Source organism: Acipenser ruthenus, chromosome 20, assembly GCF_902713425.1.
Source record: "Acipenser ruthenus chromosome 20, fAciRut3.2 maternal haplotype, whole genome shotgun sequence".
Classification (NCBI taxonomy): domain Eukaryota; kingdom Metazoa; phylum Chordata; class Actinopteri; order Acipenseriformes; family Acipenseridae; genus Acipenser; species Acipenser ruthenus.
Genome location: NC_081208.1, coordinates 11178404 through 11198289, shown reverse-complemented (window position 1 = coordinate 11198289; position 19886 = coordinate 11178404). Strand labels below are relative to the sequence as shown.

The following is a 19886-nucleotide window of genomic DNA, read 5'->3' as shown; positions in this document are numbered from 1 at the left end:
GTGTGTCTGTTGACTCTCTCCTCTCTCCTCTCAGTCCCTGCATGAAGTCCCAGTGTGTCACTGACTCTCTCATCTCAGTCCCTGCATGAAGTCCCAGTGTGTCACTGACTCTCTGCTCTCCATCCCTGCATGAAGTCCCAGTGTGTCACTGACTCTCTGCTCTCAGTCTCTGCATGAAGTCCCAGTGTGTCACTGACTCTCTCCTCTCAGTCCCTGCATGAAGTCCCAATGTGTCTCTGACTCTCTGCTCTCAGTCCCTTTAGAAGTCCCAGTGTGTCACTGACTCTCTGCTCTCAGTCCCTACATGAAGTCCCAGTGTGTCTCTGACTCTCTCCTCTCTCCTCTCAGTCCCTGCATGAAGTCCCAGATCGTTGATCTGCGGAAGGAAGGCTACTCAGTCCGCATGCTTGATGAGATCCGGCCCGACATCGTCTGCAGCGACTGGTGAGAATTCCCCTGTCTTTCCCTGTCTGTCTTTCATTCAGTGATTCATTAGTGTGGAGTCGGGACAGTGCCCTGGTGGTGCAGGGGAGCTGCACCCAGCTAACCTCTCTCAGCATCTGTCTCTACCTGTTCCCAGCTAGCCAATTGTGTGCCGCCCCCTGGGAGCTCCTGTCCACCGTCGACAGTGGAATAGCAGTGGACAGTGGGGCGCCGTTTATTCTCAAACAACAAAATAAAAGGTTTGAACAAAAATAAACACAGAGTAAAAATAAATAGTCAAACAAAACAAAATCACGAACACTAAGCAATACAAGTCAGGCTGGGCAGTAGCCTTCATTGATCCTTGATTTTTAGTTTCTTTCGTTTCAGACGCCTTCTCTCGCTCTCGTTCCCTCCACTACTGTCCACACAGAGCACAGAAAACTGCAGGCTTTTTATACAGGTGACCATCTCCCAATTAACAACAATGAATCAATTAATTGACGGGAGATGGTCACCTTCTGCACAAGGTTTTTATGATGGGTCTTAACCCCATCCATGCGCCAAACAATAACAAAACACACACGGCTATTCGCCGTCATTTATAAACAATAAATCATAATACAATAAATAATAACAGCGCACATATACTATATACATAGGGGGCAGGCACTTTGCCACATACCCCCCCCCCCCCCCCCCCCTTGTGCGCAGCACACATGGCCTCAATGGCCACCTCCCCCCTTAGTCCCAAAGTCCCAGGGCAGCAATGGGGCAAGGCTGGCGGTCATGGTGTGAGGTCCTCCTCCCACATCAACAGCTGTAGCGGCCAAGCTGACCGCACACAGGCAGGCTCCTCTGGCCAAGGCAATCCCGGCAGCCGAACGGCTGCTTGGGGGGTGGTCTCCTGACCTCCCTTCTTTGTAGCTGGCAGCTCCCTCTTCTGGGGCTCTAGCCACAATATCTCCGACAGTGAAAGTCCTGCTAGGGAAGGTGGTCTCCTGACCTCCCCCCCTTCTTCATGGCTGACAACTCCCTCTTCCGGGGCTCCAGCCACATGCTCTCCAGCAGCGAAACTGCGACGGCGGCAACAGCCCCGAACCCTCGGGAGGTGAACTCGGGAGGGGAGCCCCTGGCCATGAAGGTGGCAGTGGGAGCTCCACTTCTCCTTCGTACTCTGTAACTGGTGGCTCCCCAGGCGATGCGGAGAAGCAGGCAACCCCAGGAGATGTGGAGCAGCAGGCAACCCCAGGCGATGCGGAGCAGCAGGCAACCCCAGGCAATGCGGAGCAGCAGGCAACCCCAGACGATGGCAAGGCAGGCATCCTTGGGCGGTGCAAGGCAGGCATCCCCGGGCGGTGATGCGAAGGCATCCCCGGGTGGTGACGCAAAGACATCCTCAGTGATGGCAAACCGGCATGGGTGGTGGAGGTAGCTCCAGCTCCTCTAGTGAAGGAGGTGGGAGTGGCAAGCAGTCCTCCCACGGCGGAGGAGGCGAAACCAGCAGGTATTCACCCTCTACTGGTGGAGGTGGGCAGATCTCCTTCTTAGGCTGTGGACACACAAATCATAATACAATAAATAATAACAGCGCACAGCTATATTTGTCCCTAAAGCCAGGAATATCTTCTGCCTGGGTGTTATTAGTATTGGATGTTACATCATTTTCTAATGTTGAATTCAGATAAAACAGAGGGTATGCTAGTGGGATCACAGAACCAACTAAAAGGAAATGTGGGATTACATGAGCTTGACCCTTGCAGTCTGTCATCAAAACTTAAACTAGAAATTAAGAGTTTGGGGGTCATCTTTGATCCTGATCTAGCATTTGAGACTCATATTAGGGAAGTTACTAAAGTTTTACCATTTGAGAAATATAACTTAGACCAATTATTTCTGTATCTGATGCCAAGAGACTAATGTTTCATCTAGAATTGATTATTGTAATGCACTTTTTTCTGGTGTCCCAAAATGTGTGGTATCCCGCTTGCAGCTTGTTCAGAATACCACTGCTAGAATTCTGACTAAAACCAGAAAAAGTGAACATATTACCCCTGTTTTGGCCCCTTTACATTGGCTCCCTGTGCAGTATAGAATTGATTTTAAGATGTTGCTGTTAACTTAGAAGGCCCTGAATTGATTAGCACCTAGTTATTTGCAGGAGTTACTGACCCCATATCTTCCAAACCGCACTCTGAGATCACAGGATGCGGGGCTGCTGGTTATTCCTAGGGTCAAAAAAAGCAACACGGGAGGTAGGGCTTTTTCTTATAGAGCTCCTAAGTTATGGAATGCTCTGCCTTCGTTTGTCAGGGAAGCTGGGACCGTTACAGTTTTCAAGTCAAGACTAAAAACGCACTTTTATAAAATGGCTTTCTTATCTTCGTGGGTTTTATTGTAACTTTAAAATTGCTGCTTTTGTATTATGTGTATACTGTTATTTAAATAGTCTGAGTGTTGTGGTTTGTATTTTTTTCTGCTATGCACTGTACAGTGCTTTGTGATACTTTTGTATAAAAAGCGCTATATAAATGCAATAAATAAATAAATAAATAAAATCTAATTCAAAAGAGTCTTAATTGGCATTAAATAATAAATTATGTTTTGCCAAAGCATTTAAACAACTGATCAATACAAACAGACAACCCCGTACCCCCCTCCCTCTATACACCCCTCCATCTCGTATACAGCCCCCCCCCATATTCACTGTTGTGACGGGTCCCAGTGCAGAGTGCCTCTTTGGCGTCTTTTAGGCAATGGCAGGCAGCTACATGCTGTGCAGCTAGTTCTGCTGCCTGCTGTCCCTCTCCTAACAGGACTGCCAGTTTCTCTGTGTCATAGTCCAGGGAATTCTGTCACCTGATGGGCACATTTGGGGAAGTACATGTCTCTGGTGTGTTTGTATTTGGGGCAGTGTAACAGGGAGTGCAGCTCTGTCTCGACATCTTCCATTTCACAGTGACAGCACAGCGGGTTTCTCTGGCGCGCCAGGATATTTTATGTCGGCCAGTTTCAATGGCCAGGCTGTGGTCACTGAGTCTGTACTTGGTCAGGATTTGCCTCAGTGTTGTGTCTTTGACCCTGACCAGGTATTCAGCCAGGGTAAAGTCTCTTTTTAGGGCCCGATAGAACTCTAGTTTGTTCTGTGTTTTTAACTTGTCTTTCAAATGTGAGAATTTTAAATTGATGTACATTTTTGTCATGATTTGAGTCTGAGTTGATTTTTCTTGTTGGTGTTGTGACACTCACAGCGGTTCATTGAGCTCAGTTGCGTGAGTTTCAGTACCAGTTGGCTGAGGGGATTCTGTTCTGGGTGCAGTGTGTCGCTCTGCAGTGCTGAGGGGATTCTGTTCTGGGTGCAGTGTGTTGCTCTGCAGTGCTGAGGGGATTCTGTTCTGGGCGGTGTGTCGCTCTGCAGTGCTGAGGGGATTCTGTTCTGGGCGGTGTGTCGCTCTGCAGTACTGAGGGGATTCTGTTCTGGGTGCAGTGTGTCGCTCTGCAGTGCTGAGGGGATTCAGTTCTGGGCGGTGTTTCGCTCTGCAGTGCTGAGGGGATTCTGTTCTGGGTGCAGTGTGTCGCTGTGTAGTGCTGAGGGGATTCTGTTCTGGGCGCAGTGTGTCTTTCTGGAGTGCTGAGGGGATTCTGTTCTGGGTGCAGTGTGTCGCTCTGCAGTGCTGAGGGGATTCTGTTCTGGGTGCAGTGTGTCGCTCTGCAGTGCTGAGGGGATTCTGTCCTGGGTGCAGTGTGTCGCTGTGCAGTGCTGAGGGGATTCTGTTCTGGGTGCAGTGCGTCGCTCTGCAGTGCTGAGGGGATTCTGTTCTGGGCGGTGTGTCGCTCTGCAGTGCTGAGGGGATTCTGTTCTGGGCGGTGTGTCGCTCTGCAGTGCTGAGGGGATTTTGTTCTGGGCGGTGTGTCGCTCTGCAGTGCTGAGGGGATTCTGTTCTGGGTGCAGTGTGTCGCTGTGCAGTGCTGAGGGGATTCTGTTCTGGGCGCAGTGTGTCTCTCTGGAGTGCTGAGGGGATTCTGTTCTGGGTGCAGTGTGTCGCTCTGCAGTGCTGAGGGGATTCTGTTCTGGGTGCAGTGTGTCACTCTGCAGTGCTGAGGGGATTCTGTTCTGGGCGCAGTGTGTCTCTCTGGAGTGCTGAGGGGATTCTGTTCTGGGTGCAGTGTGTCGCTCTGCAGTGCTGAGGGGATTCTGTTCTGGGTGCAGTGTGTCGCTCTGCAGTGCTGAGGGGATTTTGTTCTGGGTGCAGTGTGTCGCTGTGCAGTGCTGAGGGGATTCTGTTCTGGGTGCAGTGTGTCGCTGTGCAGTGCTGAGGGGATTCTGTTCTGGGCGCAGTGTGTCGCTGTGCAGTGCTGAGGGGATTCTGTTCTGGGCGGTGTGTCGCTGTGCAGTGCTGAGGGGATTCTGTTCTGGGCGGTGTGTCGCTCTGCAGTGCTGAGGGGATTCTGTTCTGGGCGGTGTGTCGCTCTGCAGTGCTGAGGGGATTCTGTTCTGGGCGGTGTGTCGCTCTGCAGTACTGAGGGGATTCTGTTCTTGGTGCAGTGTGTCGCTCTGCAGTGCTGAGGGGATTCTGTTCTGGGCGGTGTGTCGCTCTGCAGTGCTGAGGGGATTCTGTCCTGGGCGGTGTGTCGCTGTGCAGTGCTGAGGGGATTGTGTTCTGGGTGCAGTGTGTCGCTGTGCAGTGCTGAGGGGATTCTGTTCTGGGCGCAGTGTGTCTCTCTGCAGTGCTGAGGGGATTCTATTCTGGGTGCAGTGTGTCGCTCTGCAGTGCTGAGGGGATTCTGTTCTGGGTGCAGTGTGTCGCTCTGCAGTGCTGAGGGGATTCTGTTCTGGGCGGTGTGTCGCTCTGCAGTGCTGAGGGGATTCTGTTCTGGGCGGTGTGTCGCTCTGCAGTGCTGAGGGGATTCTGTTCTGGGCGGTGTGTCGCTGTGCAGTGCTGAGGGGATTCTGTTCTGGGCGCAGTGTGTCTCTCTGCAGTGCTGAGGGGATTCTGTTCTGGGTGCAGTGTGTCGCTGTGCAGTGCTGAGGGGATTCTGTTCTGGGTGCAGTGCGTCGCTCTGCAGTGCTGAGGGGATTCTGTTCTGGGCGGTGTGTCGCTCTGCAGTGCTGAGGGGATTCTGTTCTGGGCGGTGTGTCGCTCTGCAGTGCTGAGGGGATTCTGTTCTGGGCGGTGTGTCGCTGTGCAGTGCTGAGGGGATTCTGTTCTGGGCGCAGTGTGTCTCTCTGCAGTGCTGAGGGGATTCTGTTCTGGGTGCAGTGCGTCGCTCTGCAGTGCTGAGGGGATTCTGTTCTGGGTGCAGTGCTATGTGCTGGTAGGCGCGTGGGTGGGCCTGGTTTAGATGGACACTTTTATTGCTTCTTTTAAATTTTGAGGAGCAATGGGAACCGACCCAGTTCAGCCCTGCACACATTGTTAGGTACCAGCGTTCCCTCTAAGCTTTTTAGATACTGAGAAACTTGCCGTTTTGACTGAGAAAGTGTACATTACACCGTGTAACAATTTTTTTTTTTTTTTTTGGTTCCTGGGTAGTAAGTGTTATTTCCTAATTGCTTATGCCTCAAAAGTATAGAAAATGGCTATTATTCCCCACAAACTTTGCTATTTTCCAGAACATTCCAGATAGATTCAGTGCTGAGTAAACTTGGAGTAACTTCTAGAACTTTCTAGAACCTTCCAGTAATATAAATAGTAGTATAAATACAGGGGCTTTAAGCCCACCAGTTCAGTTTAGTTCCACTTGCCTAAGTGGATACATATCTGCATTTTTCTGAGATGGCAACAAGAGGCTGCAAGCTTCTGGTAGACGCATTTTGCTATGTCTGCGGCCAATTTATCAAGACAAGAGCGAAAAAGTACTCCGTGGAAGCATCTGCTAAGATGTGTGAGGCCTACAAGGCATATTTCGGCATGCCTGTCGGGGATCAAGACAAACCCTGGGCACCTCATTTCACCTGCGCGCACTGCAAAAAAACTCTGGAAGGTAAGATGGACAATTGTTGCTCGGAATTTTATGTTATAAAATTTGTTAAAATTTTTTAAATTGTAAAAGTTTTTAATTTTAAAATGTTTTACAATTTTCAATGTTATTGAAAAAATATATCATATATGAAAAATGTTGCGAGAATCTCTTACACATTAGTCATGGGTGAAATAAATGTATTTTTGTAGGATGGTACAGAGGGGAAAAGAGAGCCATGAAGTTCGCTATCCCAAGAATTTGACGGGAACCCACTGACCACTCAAGCAACTGCTACTTCTGCATGGTGGACCCTTCCAAACGTCGGACTGGCAAGAATGCACCTGCTATCACGTATCCGGACCTTCCTTCATCCATCGCCCCGGTGCCACACTGCCATGAGCTCCCCGTACCCACTCCTCCGGAGAGAGAGCAGCCGTCTTTAGAAGAGAGCAGCAAGTCAGAGAGCGAGGAAGACGTTGTAGATCCAGATGACAATTTCAGAGGTGGAGCTGAGGAGAGAAACCCATACTACCCCAACCAAAAAGACCTCAACGACTTGATTATCAAAAAGAAATCAATATTGCTAAGGGGGCTAAAACCAATTCCAAAATGTTTTTCCAATATTATAACAGCAAGAGAACATTCAAAGAGGAGGTTAAATGTCTAAGAGACGCAAATGGCAAAATCATAGATGAAGAAAAAAAAAAAGCAAATATATTAAATGATTACTTTTCACAGGTTTTTACAAAGGAGGACACGGACAACATGCCCCACATGTCGACCTGTTCCTATCCAGTTCTAAATAACTTTAGCATAACAGAGGCAGAAGTGTTAAAGGGACTAGGAGCTCTTAAAATAGACAAATCCCCTGGGCCGGATGAGATCCTCCCAATAGTACTCAAAGAAATGAAAGAAGTTATTTACAAACCGCTAACCAAGATCATGCAACAGTCTCTTGACACAGGGGTTGTACCAACAGACTGGAAAATAGCAAATGTAATACCAATCCACAAAAAGGGAGACAAAACCGAACCAGGTAACTACAGACCAATAAGCCTGACTTCTATTATATGTAAACTTATGGAAACTATAATAAGATCCAAAATGGAAAATTACCTATATGGTAACAATATCCTGGGAGACAGCCAGCATGGTTTTAGGAAAGGGAGATCATGTCTAACTAACCTACTTGACTTTTTTGAGGATGCAACATTGAAAATGGATAACTGCAAAGCATACGACATGGTTTCTTTAGATTTCCAGAAAGCTTTCCCACATAAAAGATTAATTCTCAAACTGAACGCAGTAGGGATTCAAGGAAATGCATGCACATGGATTAGGGAGTGGTTAACATGTAGAAAACAGAAAGTACTGATTAGAGGAGAAGCCTCGAAATGGAGTGAGGTAACCAGTGGTGTACCACAGGGATCAGTATTAGGTCCTCTGCTATTCCTAATCTACATTAATGATTTAGACTCTGATATAGTAAGCAAACTCGTTAAATTTGCAGACGACACAAAAATAGGAGTGGCAGACACTGTTGAAGCAGCAAAGGTCATTCAAAATGATCTAGACAGCATTCAAAATTGGGCAGACACATGGCAAATGAAATTTAATAGAGAAAAGTGTAAAGTATTGCATGCGGGCAATAAAAATGTGCATTATAAATATCATATGGGAGATAGTGAAATTGAAGAAGGGAACTATAAAAAAGACCTAGGAGTTTATGTTGACTCAGAAATGTCTTCATCTAGACCATGTGGGGAAGCTATAAAAAAGGCTAACAAGATGCTTGGATATATTGTGAGAAGTGTTGAATTTAAATCAAGGGAAGTAATGTTAAAACTCTACAATGCATTAGTAAGACCTCACCTAGAATATTGTGTTCAGTTCTGGTCACCTCGTTACAAAAAGGATATTGCTGCTCTAGAAAGAGTGCAAAGAAGAGCAACCAGAATTATCCCAGGTTTAAAAGGCATGTCGTATGCAGACAGGCTAAAAGAATTGAATCTATTCAGTCTTGAACAAAGAAGACTACGCGGCGATCTGATTCAAACATTCAAAATCCTAAAAGGTATAGACAATGTCAACCCGGGGGACTTCTTTGACTTGAAAAAAGAAAAAAGGACCAGGGGTCATAAATGGAGATTAGATAAAGGGGCATTCAGAACAGAAAATAGGAGGCATTTTTTTACACAGAGAATTGTGAGGGTCTGGAACCAACTCCCCAGTAATGTTGTTGAAGCTGACACCCTGGGATCCTTCAAGAAGCTGCTTGATGAGATTCTGGGATCAATAAGCTACTAACAACCAAACGAGCAAGATGGGCTGAATGGCCTCCTCTCGTTTGTAAACTTTCTTATGTTCTTATGTTCTTATGATTAGAGATCTTGGTCTCACCAAGTCCAATGCCGAGCTTTTGACGTCTAGGCTCAAGCAGTGGAACTTGTTGGATGAAAGTGTGCAAGTCGCAGATCAGAGGAAGCGTCACCAACCTTTTTCCAGCTTCTTCACCCATCAAGATGGGCTCTGCTTCTGCCACAATGTGACCAGTCTGTTCGAGGCAATCGGTATCGCCTGTAACCAAAATGAGTGGCGCCTCTTCATTGACAGCTCATCCAGGAGCCTCAAAGCTGTGCTGCTCCATAATGGTAACAAGTACCCGTCTCTTCCCCTGGCTCACTCGGTGCACCTCAAAGAGGATTACAACAGCATCAAGACCTTGCTGGACGCCTTGAAGTATGATGAGTACGGCTGGGAGGTCATAGGAGACTTCAAAATGGTGGCATTCCTGATGGGTCTCCAAGGCGGTTTTACCAAGTTTCCCTGCTATCTTTGCCTTTGGGACAGCAGGGACACCAAGGCGCACTACCACAGGCGGGACTGGCCACAGCGGACCGAGTTCTGTGTGGGGAGGAACAACATCAAGTGGGAGCCACTGGTGGACCCCCGGAAGGTGCTGATGCCACCACTGCACATCAAATTGGGCCTTATGAAACAATTTGTCAGAGCTCTAGATAAGGAGTCGGTAGCCTTCAAGTACCTTCAAGACTTCTTCCCTAAGCTGTCTGAGGCAAAGGTCAAAGCCGGTGTCTTTGTCGGACCACAGATAAAGAAGATCCTGGAGTGCAATGAATTCCCCAAGAAGCTCACTAGTAAAGAGAAAGCAGCTTGGAACAGCTTTGTCGCAGTGGTTCGGGGCATCCTGGGCAATCACAAGGCCGAAAACTATGTGGAGCTGTTTGAGACTGGTGAAGAACTACGGCACAATGGGCTGTAGGATGTCCCTCAAAGTCCATATCCTTGATGCTCATCTTGATAAATTCAAGGAGAACATGGGAGCGTACTCGGAGGAGCAAGGCGAGCGCTTCCACCAGGATATACTGGACTTTGAACGCCGCTACCAAGGACAGTATAACGAGAACATGATGGGAGACTACATTTGGGGGCTGATTCGTGAAAGTGATTTACAGTATAATCGTAAATCTCGAAAAACTACTCCCTTCTAAATCTTTTGTAGTCATTTTTGTATTACTTTAGTATAAATACATCTTAATTTGGATTCATATGTTGTTTTTTTCTGACTTTATGTGAACGAAAAGACACAAATTCGCCCGTTTTCTCATTGGAAATAGGTAAATTTCAAAATATCACTGTCCTGGTCACAAAAGCAAAGTTTGTGGGGAATAATAGCCATTTTCTATACTTTTGAAGCATAAGCAATTAGGAAATAACACTTACTACCCAGGAACAAAAATTGTGTTACATAGTGTTATCAGTGAGAAACCTTCGGCCACGCATAACCCTTTTAATATATTTTTTGTTGCATTATACAATTATGAAACAATATTCCAACACAAGTCTCTCAACAATTTTACAATTTAGTTTACATTTAAACAAGACATTTACTGTGGCTCTGCCTCTGATTTCGACTCATCCTCTGATCCTATGCAGCCCTGTCGGTTGTTCTCACAGATATAGACAGCATGCTTAACTGGTGGCCTGCATAAAATTGCTTTATACAACTGCATAAAACACTGGCGTCTGCACTGCCTTCAATTGGAACCATCTTCAGGGCTACTAATTGTACCATTCTTGGGAATACCAAATTCCGTTTTTCAAAAATGGCCAATTCCATTTGTTCCCACTTTTTATCAACATATTCATAATTAAATAAGGCATTTTAACATAAATATAATGTTGGTAGTTAAAATTAGTAAATTTAATAAATGTTACCACAATTATTATTTTTTCAATCAGACTCTTGTTGCTGTAATAGTAAGTGAAGCTCCTGAAGACACTTCAAACCTGTCATAATGTTTATAAACATCACTTGGCTCATTGCTGGCATTAAAATAAGCAGGAAAACCTAAGAATTATATTACAACAGTTCAGAAAACCAAATGTCCAGCACAGTTGTGAGAATCTTGTTTACAGTCTTCCACTAACACAGTAGTTCAGTCTACAAATAAAGGTGTTTTGAAAAGACCTGTTTAGCCTATTGCTGGCATTACAATAACAATAAAAATATGAAACAGTTTAGTAACAGAGTAATCCTTTCTGTACACTACTGCACAAATGAAGTGTAGCGTTTTACTGGCATTATAATAATGACCAGGATAAAATATGAAACACTGATAAAGGTGTGTTGACTGACTCGTTGCTCTAAAACAGGTTCACTGCTGTGTATTACCCAATTGTAATTTAAATAGCGCCCCTTTTAATGTAAACGCAGAATGAATCCTCTCAATTGTTTCTTTCCTAAATCTGCTGTATTGTTTGCAAGATTTAAAAAGAGGCGTGTCTCCAGACAGAATGTCTTTATGACACCAGCGGTGTGTAGTGTAGGGACTACATCCTTTACACAGTAAAGTGATCAATTTCCTGTACCGTGTGGTGACTGGGTGCATCAGAGAGGGACAGCTCCCTCCGAGCTGCCGCGGCATGCTGCCTAAAAAGGGGGACTTGTGCAACCTTAAGAACTGGCGTCCAGTGTCTGCTCTGTTGTGACTATAAGCTGTCCAGTGCCTGGCGTCGGTGGTGCACCGGCATCAGTCTTGCTGTGAGCCTGGACGCTGTGCCGACAGTCTCTTTTTTAATTAGGGACCTTTTAAATGTATCTAAACTTTTTAACCTCAACTATGGCTTAATTTCGCTTGACCGTGGATGGGAGTTCCCAGGGACCGGCGCACAATTGGCCGAGCGCCACCCGGAGGGCGGTGGCTTAGGTCGGCTAAGGTTTCCTCGGTTCACCGCGCACCAGCGACCCCTGTAGACTGGCCAGGCGCCTGTGGGCTTGCCTGTAAGCTGCCCAGAGCTGCGTTGTCCTCTGACACTGTAGCTCTGGGATGGCTGCATGGCGGGCCTGCAGAGTGAAAAGAAGCGGTCGGCTGATGGCACACACTTTGGAGGACAGCGTGTGTTCGTTTTCACAGCTCCCGAGTCAGCGCAGAGGTGGTATTGGTGAGCTGAGCCAAAAATTACAATTGGACATTTCAAACTGAGAAAAATGAAAATAAAAAAATGCGTGCTTGTTAATTTTATCCTTGGTCAAGTGAAGTTAGCCATTTTTAAATCCTGAAAAAACAAGATTTTAGCCACTGGTTTTACCAATGCCTGGAGTGTTTGCTTGGACAAGTTTACACAGAGATGTTGTGAGGGGATGAGCTGTGTGATGTCAGTGAGGAGGGAGAGCTCATTTTGTTATTTTAACCGTCACGCTAAAGAATATTTATATTTGTTGATTTTTGACAGTTTTTATTGCTGTCTGTGCTGTGATGGTTTTCATTTTGTAGCTGTCTTGTTTTATGTAATGTTGTTATTGGTTCAATAAAGGGATTTTAAACTCTGTCTCTCTGGACTCTGTTCTGTCTTTATTCTTTTCCTTTTGTTTCAGTACATTTGTACTTGTCTTCAGTTTGTTTGGTCTCTTTTTCTGTGATATTTTACACAGATTTGTTTAATTATTTCACAAATTATTACATTGTAAACATCATAAAACTATGTTATTTAAAGTGACATTGTGCTCTCTCTCTCTCTCTCTCTCTCTCTCTCTCTCTCTCTCTCTCTCTCTCTCTCTCTCTCTCTCTCTCTCTCTCTCTCTCTCTCTCTCTCTCTCTCTCTCTCTCTCTCTCTCTCTCTCTCTCTCTCTCTCTCTCTCTCTCTCTCTCTCTCTCTGCTCAGGTACGCTCCACGCTGGGACTGTGGCTCGAAGTACGAGGTCTGCATCCAGCTGCTCTCTGCAAAACACAAAGTGATCCAGCAATTCGAACCCGAGCCTGTCATCTTCCTGCAGTGGAACGACATGGAGTGGAAGGAGGTGAGGGAGGGGAGATGGGGCTGTGCTGTTGTTTCATGGAGTGGAAGCAGGTGAGAGAGCAGTGAGGGAGGGGAGAGGGGGCTGTGCTGTTGTTTCATGGAGTGGAAGGAGGTGAGAGAGCATTGAGGGAGGGGAGAGGGGGCTGTGCTGTTGTTTCATGGAGTGGAAGGAGGTGAGAGAGCAGTGAGGGAGGGGAGAGGGGGCTGTGCTGTTGTTTCATGGAGTGGAAGGAGGTGAGAGAGCAGTGAGGGAGGGGAGAGGGGGCTGTGCTGTTGTTTCATGGAGTGGAAGGAGGTGAGAGAGCAGTGAGGGAGGGGAGAGGGGGCTGTGCTGTTGTTTCATGGAGTGGAAGGAGGTGAGAGAGCAGTGAGGGAGGGGAGAGGGGGCTGTGCTGTTTCACAGACCCTTGTGTGTTCAGTCCCTGTTGATGTGTAGCTCAGTGTCTTGTCCCTTTTCAGATGACACACGTGTTCAGTGGCTATGGGCGTGGGGTACGGTTCGTGAAGTTCAGCCATGGAGGCAGCGACACGCAGTTCTGGGCGGGCTGGTACGGGATCCGAGTCACAAACAGCAGCGTGGTGGTGGAGGCTGAGCGCAGAGCGAGGCAGTGAGGCATGGGACAGCCTCCCTGCAGAGGCACCTAGCCTGACAAACACAGCTTCTAGGTCCCCTAATACAGGACCCCCCTTCCTTAAACTTGCCACAGCCATCATTCCAGCACAGTTTGATAGGAATGTTCCAGGATCACGGGAATCCTGAATGCACATAGACAGGGTATAAAGGGTTAGTCAGTCAGCTGTACCTGGTCATGAAGGGGTTACCAGCTTGCTGTCCAGTGAGAATCTCTCGCTTTAGATTTCGCTGACTCTCCATTGGGTTACACCATGAATATGATGTGAGCGTGGACAGTGAAAGCAAGGCAATGCACAGGCGGCAGCTCGCTGAAGCAGCGCTACAAACCCTGGTGAAGCACAGGGAGTGCCTGGAATGAGCACAGGAAACTGTGAACGCTCCACAAACTTTTACTCTGAATAAAGCAGCGACTATCCCAGCATTCCCTGGCTCATTAACCACACACCCAGTCAGGAGCCTTTGGGGGGTTTTGTTTTTCTCGCTATGGTCACCATCCCAGAGAAGCTATCTTTTTAAAGTAGTGTCAGGTACCAGGAAGTAACCTCACTCAGATCACATTGAAGACAGTAGAAATGCTTGTCATTGAATGTATTTTCTTGTAGTGTTTGTTTTATCCGTCTGTCATGAGTATGTGTTATGTATATACAAATTTAAATACATAATGCTGCAGTCCAGCCTGTTGATTTCATGTGTTTATTTCATTCTCACCTCTGCAGTTTAGGGGTGGTAGTAAAACAATGGAAGTGAACATCATCCAGCACCCCCAGAAACACTGGACTGTGTGCTCTGTAACCGCTGGAGTGACCAAATGAACACAATGCAATGGAACTGCTCCATTTCACCTGCGTTAAATATTAAATGATCAATCACAAACCTCAGACCTTGAACTTCTGATCAGTATTCCCCTCCCCCCAACACGGGTGTAATGAGATCCATTTCTCTTTGATCCAGTTTAAAAGGATTGTTAATGAGAGTCAGCCTAGTTTTACAGACATATTACAATGGTGTGTCAAAGACAATCTAGAACTAATCTGCAGCAAGAATTATACATTACATCCAATTTGTGTAAAGGCTGCTTGGAAGCAAACTCATATAGTCACCATGGGGCATTTCTGTGAAAAAATGTTTTTTTAAAGGATAGAACACTTTAAATAAATACATAAATGACAGCTAATTAGTCCAAGTTCTTACCTTTTTAAATAAGAACATTAGAACATAAGAAAGTTTACAAACGAGAGGAGGCCATTCAGCCGATCTTGCTCGTTTGGTTGTTAGTAGCTTATTGATCCCAGAATCTCATCAAGCAGCTTCTTGAAGGATCCCAGGGTGTCAACTTCAACAACATTACTGGGGAGTTGGTTCCAGACCCTCACAATTCTCTGTGTAAAAAAGTGCCTCCTATTTTCTGTTCTGAATGCCCCCTTATCTAATCTCCATTTGGTCAAAAAAGTCCCCTGGGTCGACACTGTCTATACCTTTTAGGATTTTGAATGTTTGAATCAGTTCACCGCATAGTCTTCTTTGTTCAAGACTGAATAGATTCAATTCTTTTAGCCTGTCTGCATACGACATGTCTTTTAAACCTGGGATAATTCTGGTTGCTCTTCTTTGCACTCTTTCTAGAGTAGCAATATCCTTTTTGTAACGAGGTGACCAGAACTGAACACAATATTCTAGGTGAGGTCTTACGAATGCATTGTAAAGTTTTAACATTACTTCCCCTTGATTTAAATTCAACACTTTTCACAATATAACCGAGCATCTTTTTGGCCCTTTTTATAGCTTCGCCACATTGTCTAGATGAAGACATTTCTGAGTCAACATAAACTCCTAGGTCTTTTTCATAGTTCCCTTCTTCAATTTCAGTATCTCCCATATGATATTTATAATGCACATTTTTATTGCCTGCATGCAATACTTTACACTTTTCTCTATTAAATGTAATTTGCCATGTGTCTGCCCAATTCTGAATGCTGTCTAGATCATTTTGAATGACCTTTGCTGCTGCAACATTGTTTGCCACTCCTCCTATTTTTGCTTACTATACCAGAATCTAAATCTTTAATGTAAATTAGGAATAGCAGAGGACCTAATACTGATCCCTGTGGTACACCACTGGTTACCTCGCTCCATTTTGAGGTTTCTCCTCTAATCAGTATTTTCTGTTTTCTACATGTTAACCACTCCCTAATCCATGTGCATGCATTTCCTTGAATCCCTACTGTGTTCAGTTTGAGAATTAATCTTTTATGCAGGACTTTGTCAAAAGCTTTCTGGAAATCTAAATAAACCATGTCGTATGCTTTGCAATTATTCATCATCAATGTTGCATCCTCAAAAAAGTTTACATAAAATAGAAGTCATGCTATTGGTCTGTAGTTACCTGGTTCGGTTTTGTCTCCCTTTTTGTGGATCGGTATTACGTTTGCTATTTTCCAGTCTGTCGGTACAACCCCTGTGTCAAGAGACTGTTGCATGATCTTGGTTAGCGGTTTGTAAATAACTTCTTTCATTTCTTTGAGTACTATTGGGACGATCTCATCCGGCCCAGGGGATTTGTTTATTTTAAGAGCTCCTAGTCCCTTTAACATTTCTGCCTCTGTTATGCTAAAGTTATTTAAAATTGGATAGGAACAGGTCGACATGTAGGGCATGTTGTCTGTGTCCTCCTTTGTAAAAACCTGTGAAAAGTAATCATTTAATATATTTGCTATTTTTTTTTCTTCATCTATGATTTTGCCATTTGTGTCTCTTAGACATTTAACCTCCTCTTTGAATGTTTTCTTGCTGTTATAATATTGGAAAAACATTTTGGAATTGGTTTTAGCCCCCTTAGCAATATTGATTTCTATCTCTCTCTTGGCCTTTCTAACTTCCTTTTTGACTTGTGTTTGCAGTTCCAAGTACTCTTTCTGTGTACTTTGTTTTTGGTCCCTTTTAAACGTTCTGTAAAGTGCCTTTTTTCGCTGATTTTTTTTTTTTAATTGATCTATTAAACCATTTTGACAATTTTGTTTTAGATTTAGATTTGTCTACTTTTGGGATGTAATCCTTTTTCTGTGGATGTTTTCTCTATTTTACTCCAATCTACTTCTGTTAGTCTCTGTTTCATACCTTCATAGTTTGCTTTTCTAAAATTGTAAACCTTAGCTTTAGTAATTACTTTTGGGGTTTTAAAAAATACTTCAAATGAGACAATGTTGTGGTCTGAGTTTGCCAATGGCTCTCTGACCTCTGTTTTATTTATTCTGTCTTCATTATTTGAAAAGACTAAATCAAGGCATGCCTCCCCTGTAGTCGGTGGCTTGACAAATTGTGTTAGGCAGCAGTCATTTGTCATTTCCACCATTTCAATTTCGTCCGTCGTGCTCCCCATCGGGTTTTCCCATTTTATATGGGGGAAGTTGAAATCCCCCATTAGTATGGCTTCTCCTTTTCTACACACATTTCGAATGTCATTGTATAACATTATTTTGCTCAGCGTCTGAATTTGGCGGTCTATAGCATGCTCCTATTATTATGCCCTTTGAATTTTTGTCCATTATTCTGACCCATATTGATTCTGCATTGTTTCTTATGTATAGCGCTACCCCTCCGCCTCTTCTGTCCTGCCTGTCTTTCCTATACACAGTGTGTACCCACTAATATTATATTCGTCTCCATCACTCTCAGACAACCAAGTTTCTGTAACACCTATCACATCGTAGTTACTTGTTAGTGCAGTAGCTTCAAGTTCTAACATTGTTTCTCAGACTTCTAGCATTAAGATAAATACATTTAATAGTTGTCTTACCTGAGTTGTTGCCCTTGTTTTGATGTGGTCTCCCTTCTGTTTTTTTGTTTTCTCCCCCCTTCCTTTCTAGTTTAAATGCTTCTGGAACTCCTCAAGGATCCTTTCTCGGAGTAGATTGGTTCCCTTTATGTTTAAGTGCAGTCCGTCCCACCTATATAGATAGAGCCATGGACGATCACTCTAGAATTTGTAGAATCAGAGAAATTATGTTTGAAGTGGCAACTGTGTCAGTGAAACTGCAGTGAACGGGGGCGACAAGTGCAAAAAAAAAAAGCACTAATGTTCAGGTATTTTTTTACAGATTTAATGTAAATCTCATATTTTTTCCTAGACTTCATCAGAACAGTCCAGATTTAGCAAAATACATAGATGTTAACAAACACATTGTTAAAAGTCGGAGTGTAGCACAGCTTTGCAGCATACAATGCCAAATCAAACGGGTCAATGAGCGTGAGCTTTCATGTTAAAAGGCTATGCACACTGGACACAAACGACTCGAGCAAGCAAATAAAAAAACTATTTAAACTATTGATTTAAATGGAGTAATGCACACCGCAAGCGAAGAGGACGGCGCGAATGAAGCGAGCAAATATAGAAATACATTTGTTTTATTTGTATTTGCGCTATGAGCTGCAGCGGAAAGGAATATCCACTATAAACTGTCCTCAGGGCATCAGATGATTCCAGGGCATTTGCCAAGCACGCCCACCTTTCACTTCCCAAGCTCTGCACCTCTCCGACATCAACCCACCCTGACCTTAAGCAACCCCAGCCCTAAAACCTAACCCTAACCATTAAGGATGATCTGATGCCCTGTGCTGCCTACGCACTGTTTGCGTCACAATGAGCCAATCAGAACCGTTTCGTTGTTTTAGTGTGTGGTGTACCCATACTCTAGTTCTTTGTGTTTTATTTATTTTATTTCGTCTCCACAACTTTCATGACTAGCTACAGTTCTGGTTTATTTTTTGTACTCTGTATTTGTGTTGTTTGCTTCGTTCCCGGTGTGCATACTTTATTTTGTGAAAACCCAGATTGATTTTTTCAGATTTAATTGTGAACTATAATGTTTTTCAGATTTATCTGTTAGGTAAAGGTTGAATCGCCAAGTTTAAAAAAAAAAAAGAAAGATTTAAGTTACATGTATTTTTTCACAGATTTATTTGTTAGCAATGTTAGCTAAATGTTGATTTGCCTTGCCGGCATTTAAAAAAAGGGGGGGGGGGGGCAGCATTTAAAAAGTTTGCGCACCAATGGTCTAGGATAGGAAGATTAGCAGCAGTCTGCTAGACTGAGAAAAAACCTTATTCTAATTGGGGCCTAATTATGAAGTCAATTTTAATATGATAGTTAAACTTAAGATGCTCATCAACTTTCTTAAATATTTCTCCATGCAATGTAACAATAACCCAGGACAGATTTCTAATCTTCTTCCCATTAGAACAGAACAACATTGTTTGCGTCTTTTAGTAAACATTTAGTAAAAATCTATGTTGAATTAGGTTTTGCTGTCCAATATCAAATGCAGTCTGCAGATCCTGCTATACTGCCTGCCGGGTACAAAATAGTGTCATAGGCATACAGTGCCGTGAAAAAGTATTTGCCCCGTCTGATTTTCTGCATTTTTGCACATTTTCCACATTGTATTTGGTCAGATTTTCTTGTGGGTTGTAGTAGTATATAGAGGGAGTCTGAGAGAAAAATGACACCAAAGTTTGGTGCTTCTTTCATTTGTTTGGTGTGCAAGGTAATCAAACATGCAATTTTCAGGTGTGAAAAAGTTATTGCCCAATTAAAGGGATAATTAGGGTCAGCTGTTTGAGTACTTTGGTTAACAACCAGGCCTGATTTGGGCCAGCCCTGCCCAATATAAATCTGACTAACTTTGGCCCTTACCATCAGAGTGAAGTTGTCAGCACACAGGTTCTAGAGGCACATCATGCCACGAACAAAATAAATTCCTAAAGATCTCCGGAAAAAAGTTGTTGATGCCTATCAGTCTGGAAAGGGTTACAAAGCCATTTCTAAGGCTCTGGGGCTCCAACGAACCACAATCAGAGCCATATTGTCCAAATGGAGAAAGTTTGGGACAGTAGTGAATCTTCCCAGGAGTGGCCGTCCTGTCAAAATCTCTCCAAGAGCAAGGCATAAAATCATCCAGGAAGTCACAAAGAATCGTAGAACAACATCCAGGGATCTGCAGGCCTCTCTCGCCTTGGCTAAGGTCAGTGTACATGACATCACCATCAGAAAGACACTGGGCAAAAATGGGATTCATGGCAGAGTAGCAAGGCGGAAACCATTGCTCACTAAGAAGAACATGAATGCTCGTCTCAAGTTTGCCAAAAAGCACCTGGATGATCCTCAAGAGTTCTCGAACAATGTTCTATGGACAGATGAGTCAAAAGTGGAACTTTTTGGCCGACATGGGCCCCGTTATGTCTGGCGAAAACCAAACACTGGATTCCACAGTAAGAACCTCATACCAACGGTCAAGCATGGTGGTGGTAGTGTCATGGTTTGGGGATGCCTTGCCATCATTTAAGGAACCATGAATTCTGCTCTGTATCAGAGAATTCTACAGGAGAATGTCAGGCCATCCGTCCGTGAGCTGAAGCTGAAGCGCAGCTGGGTCACGCAGCAAGACAATGATCCGAAACACACAAGCAAGTCTACATCAGAATGGTTGAAGAACAAGAAATTTAAAGTTTTGGAATGGCCTAGTCAAAGTCCAGACCTAAACCCCACTGTGAT

At 44.5% G+C, this 19886-nt stretch overlaps 1 protein-coding gene across 5 annotated transcripts in view; it reads left to right on the top strand.

Annotated features, from left to right (window-relative positions):
- LOC117425434 (F-box only protein 44-like) overlaps positions 1 to 19886 on the top strand; it is a 32918-nt gene that overhangs the window by 8358 nt on the left and 4674 nt on the right. For 4 of the 5 annotated variants that reach the window (XM_058993481.1, XM_058993482.1, XM_058993483.1 and 1 more), the window contains 3 exons: positions 349 to 444; positions 12571 to 12706; positions 13165 to 14013. In XM_058993481.1, coding sequence (XP_058849464.1) covers positions 349 to 444; positions 12571 to 12706; positions 13165 to 13317 — 385 coding nt within the window. In that variant the 3' untranslated portion in view covers positions 13318 to 14013. Of the gene's footprint in view, positions 1 to 348; positions 445 to 12570; positions 12707 to 13164; positions 14014 to 19886 lie in introns of those variants that run through there. The other variant, XM_058993485.1, reaches the window with a different exon arrangement.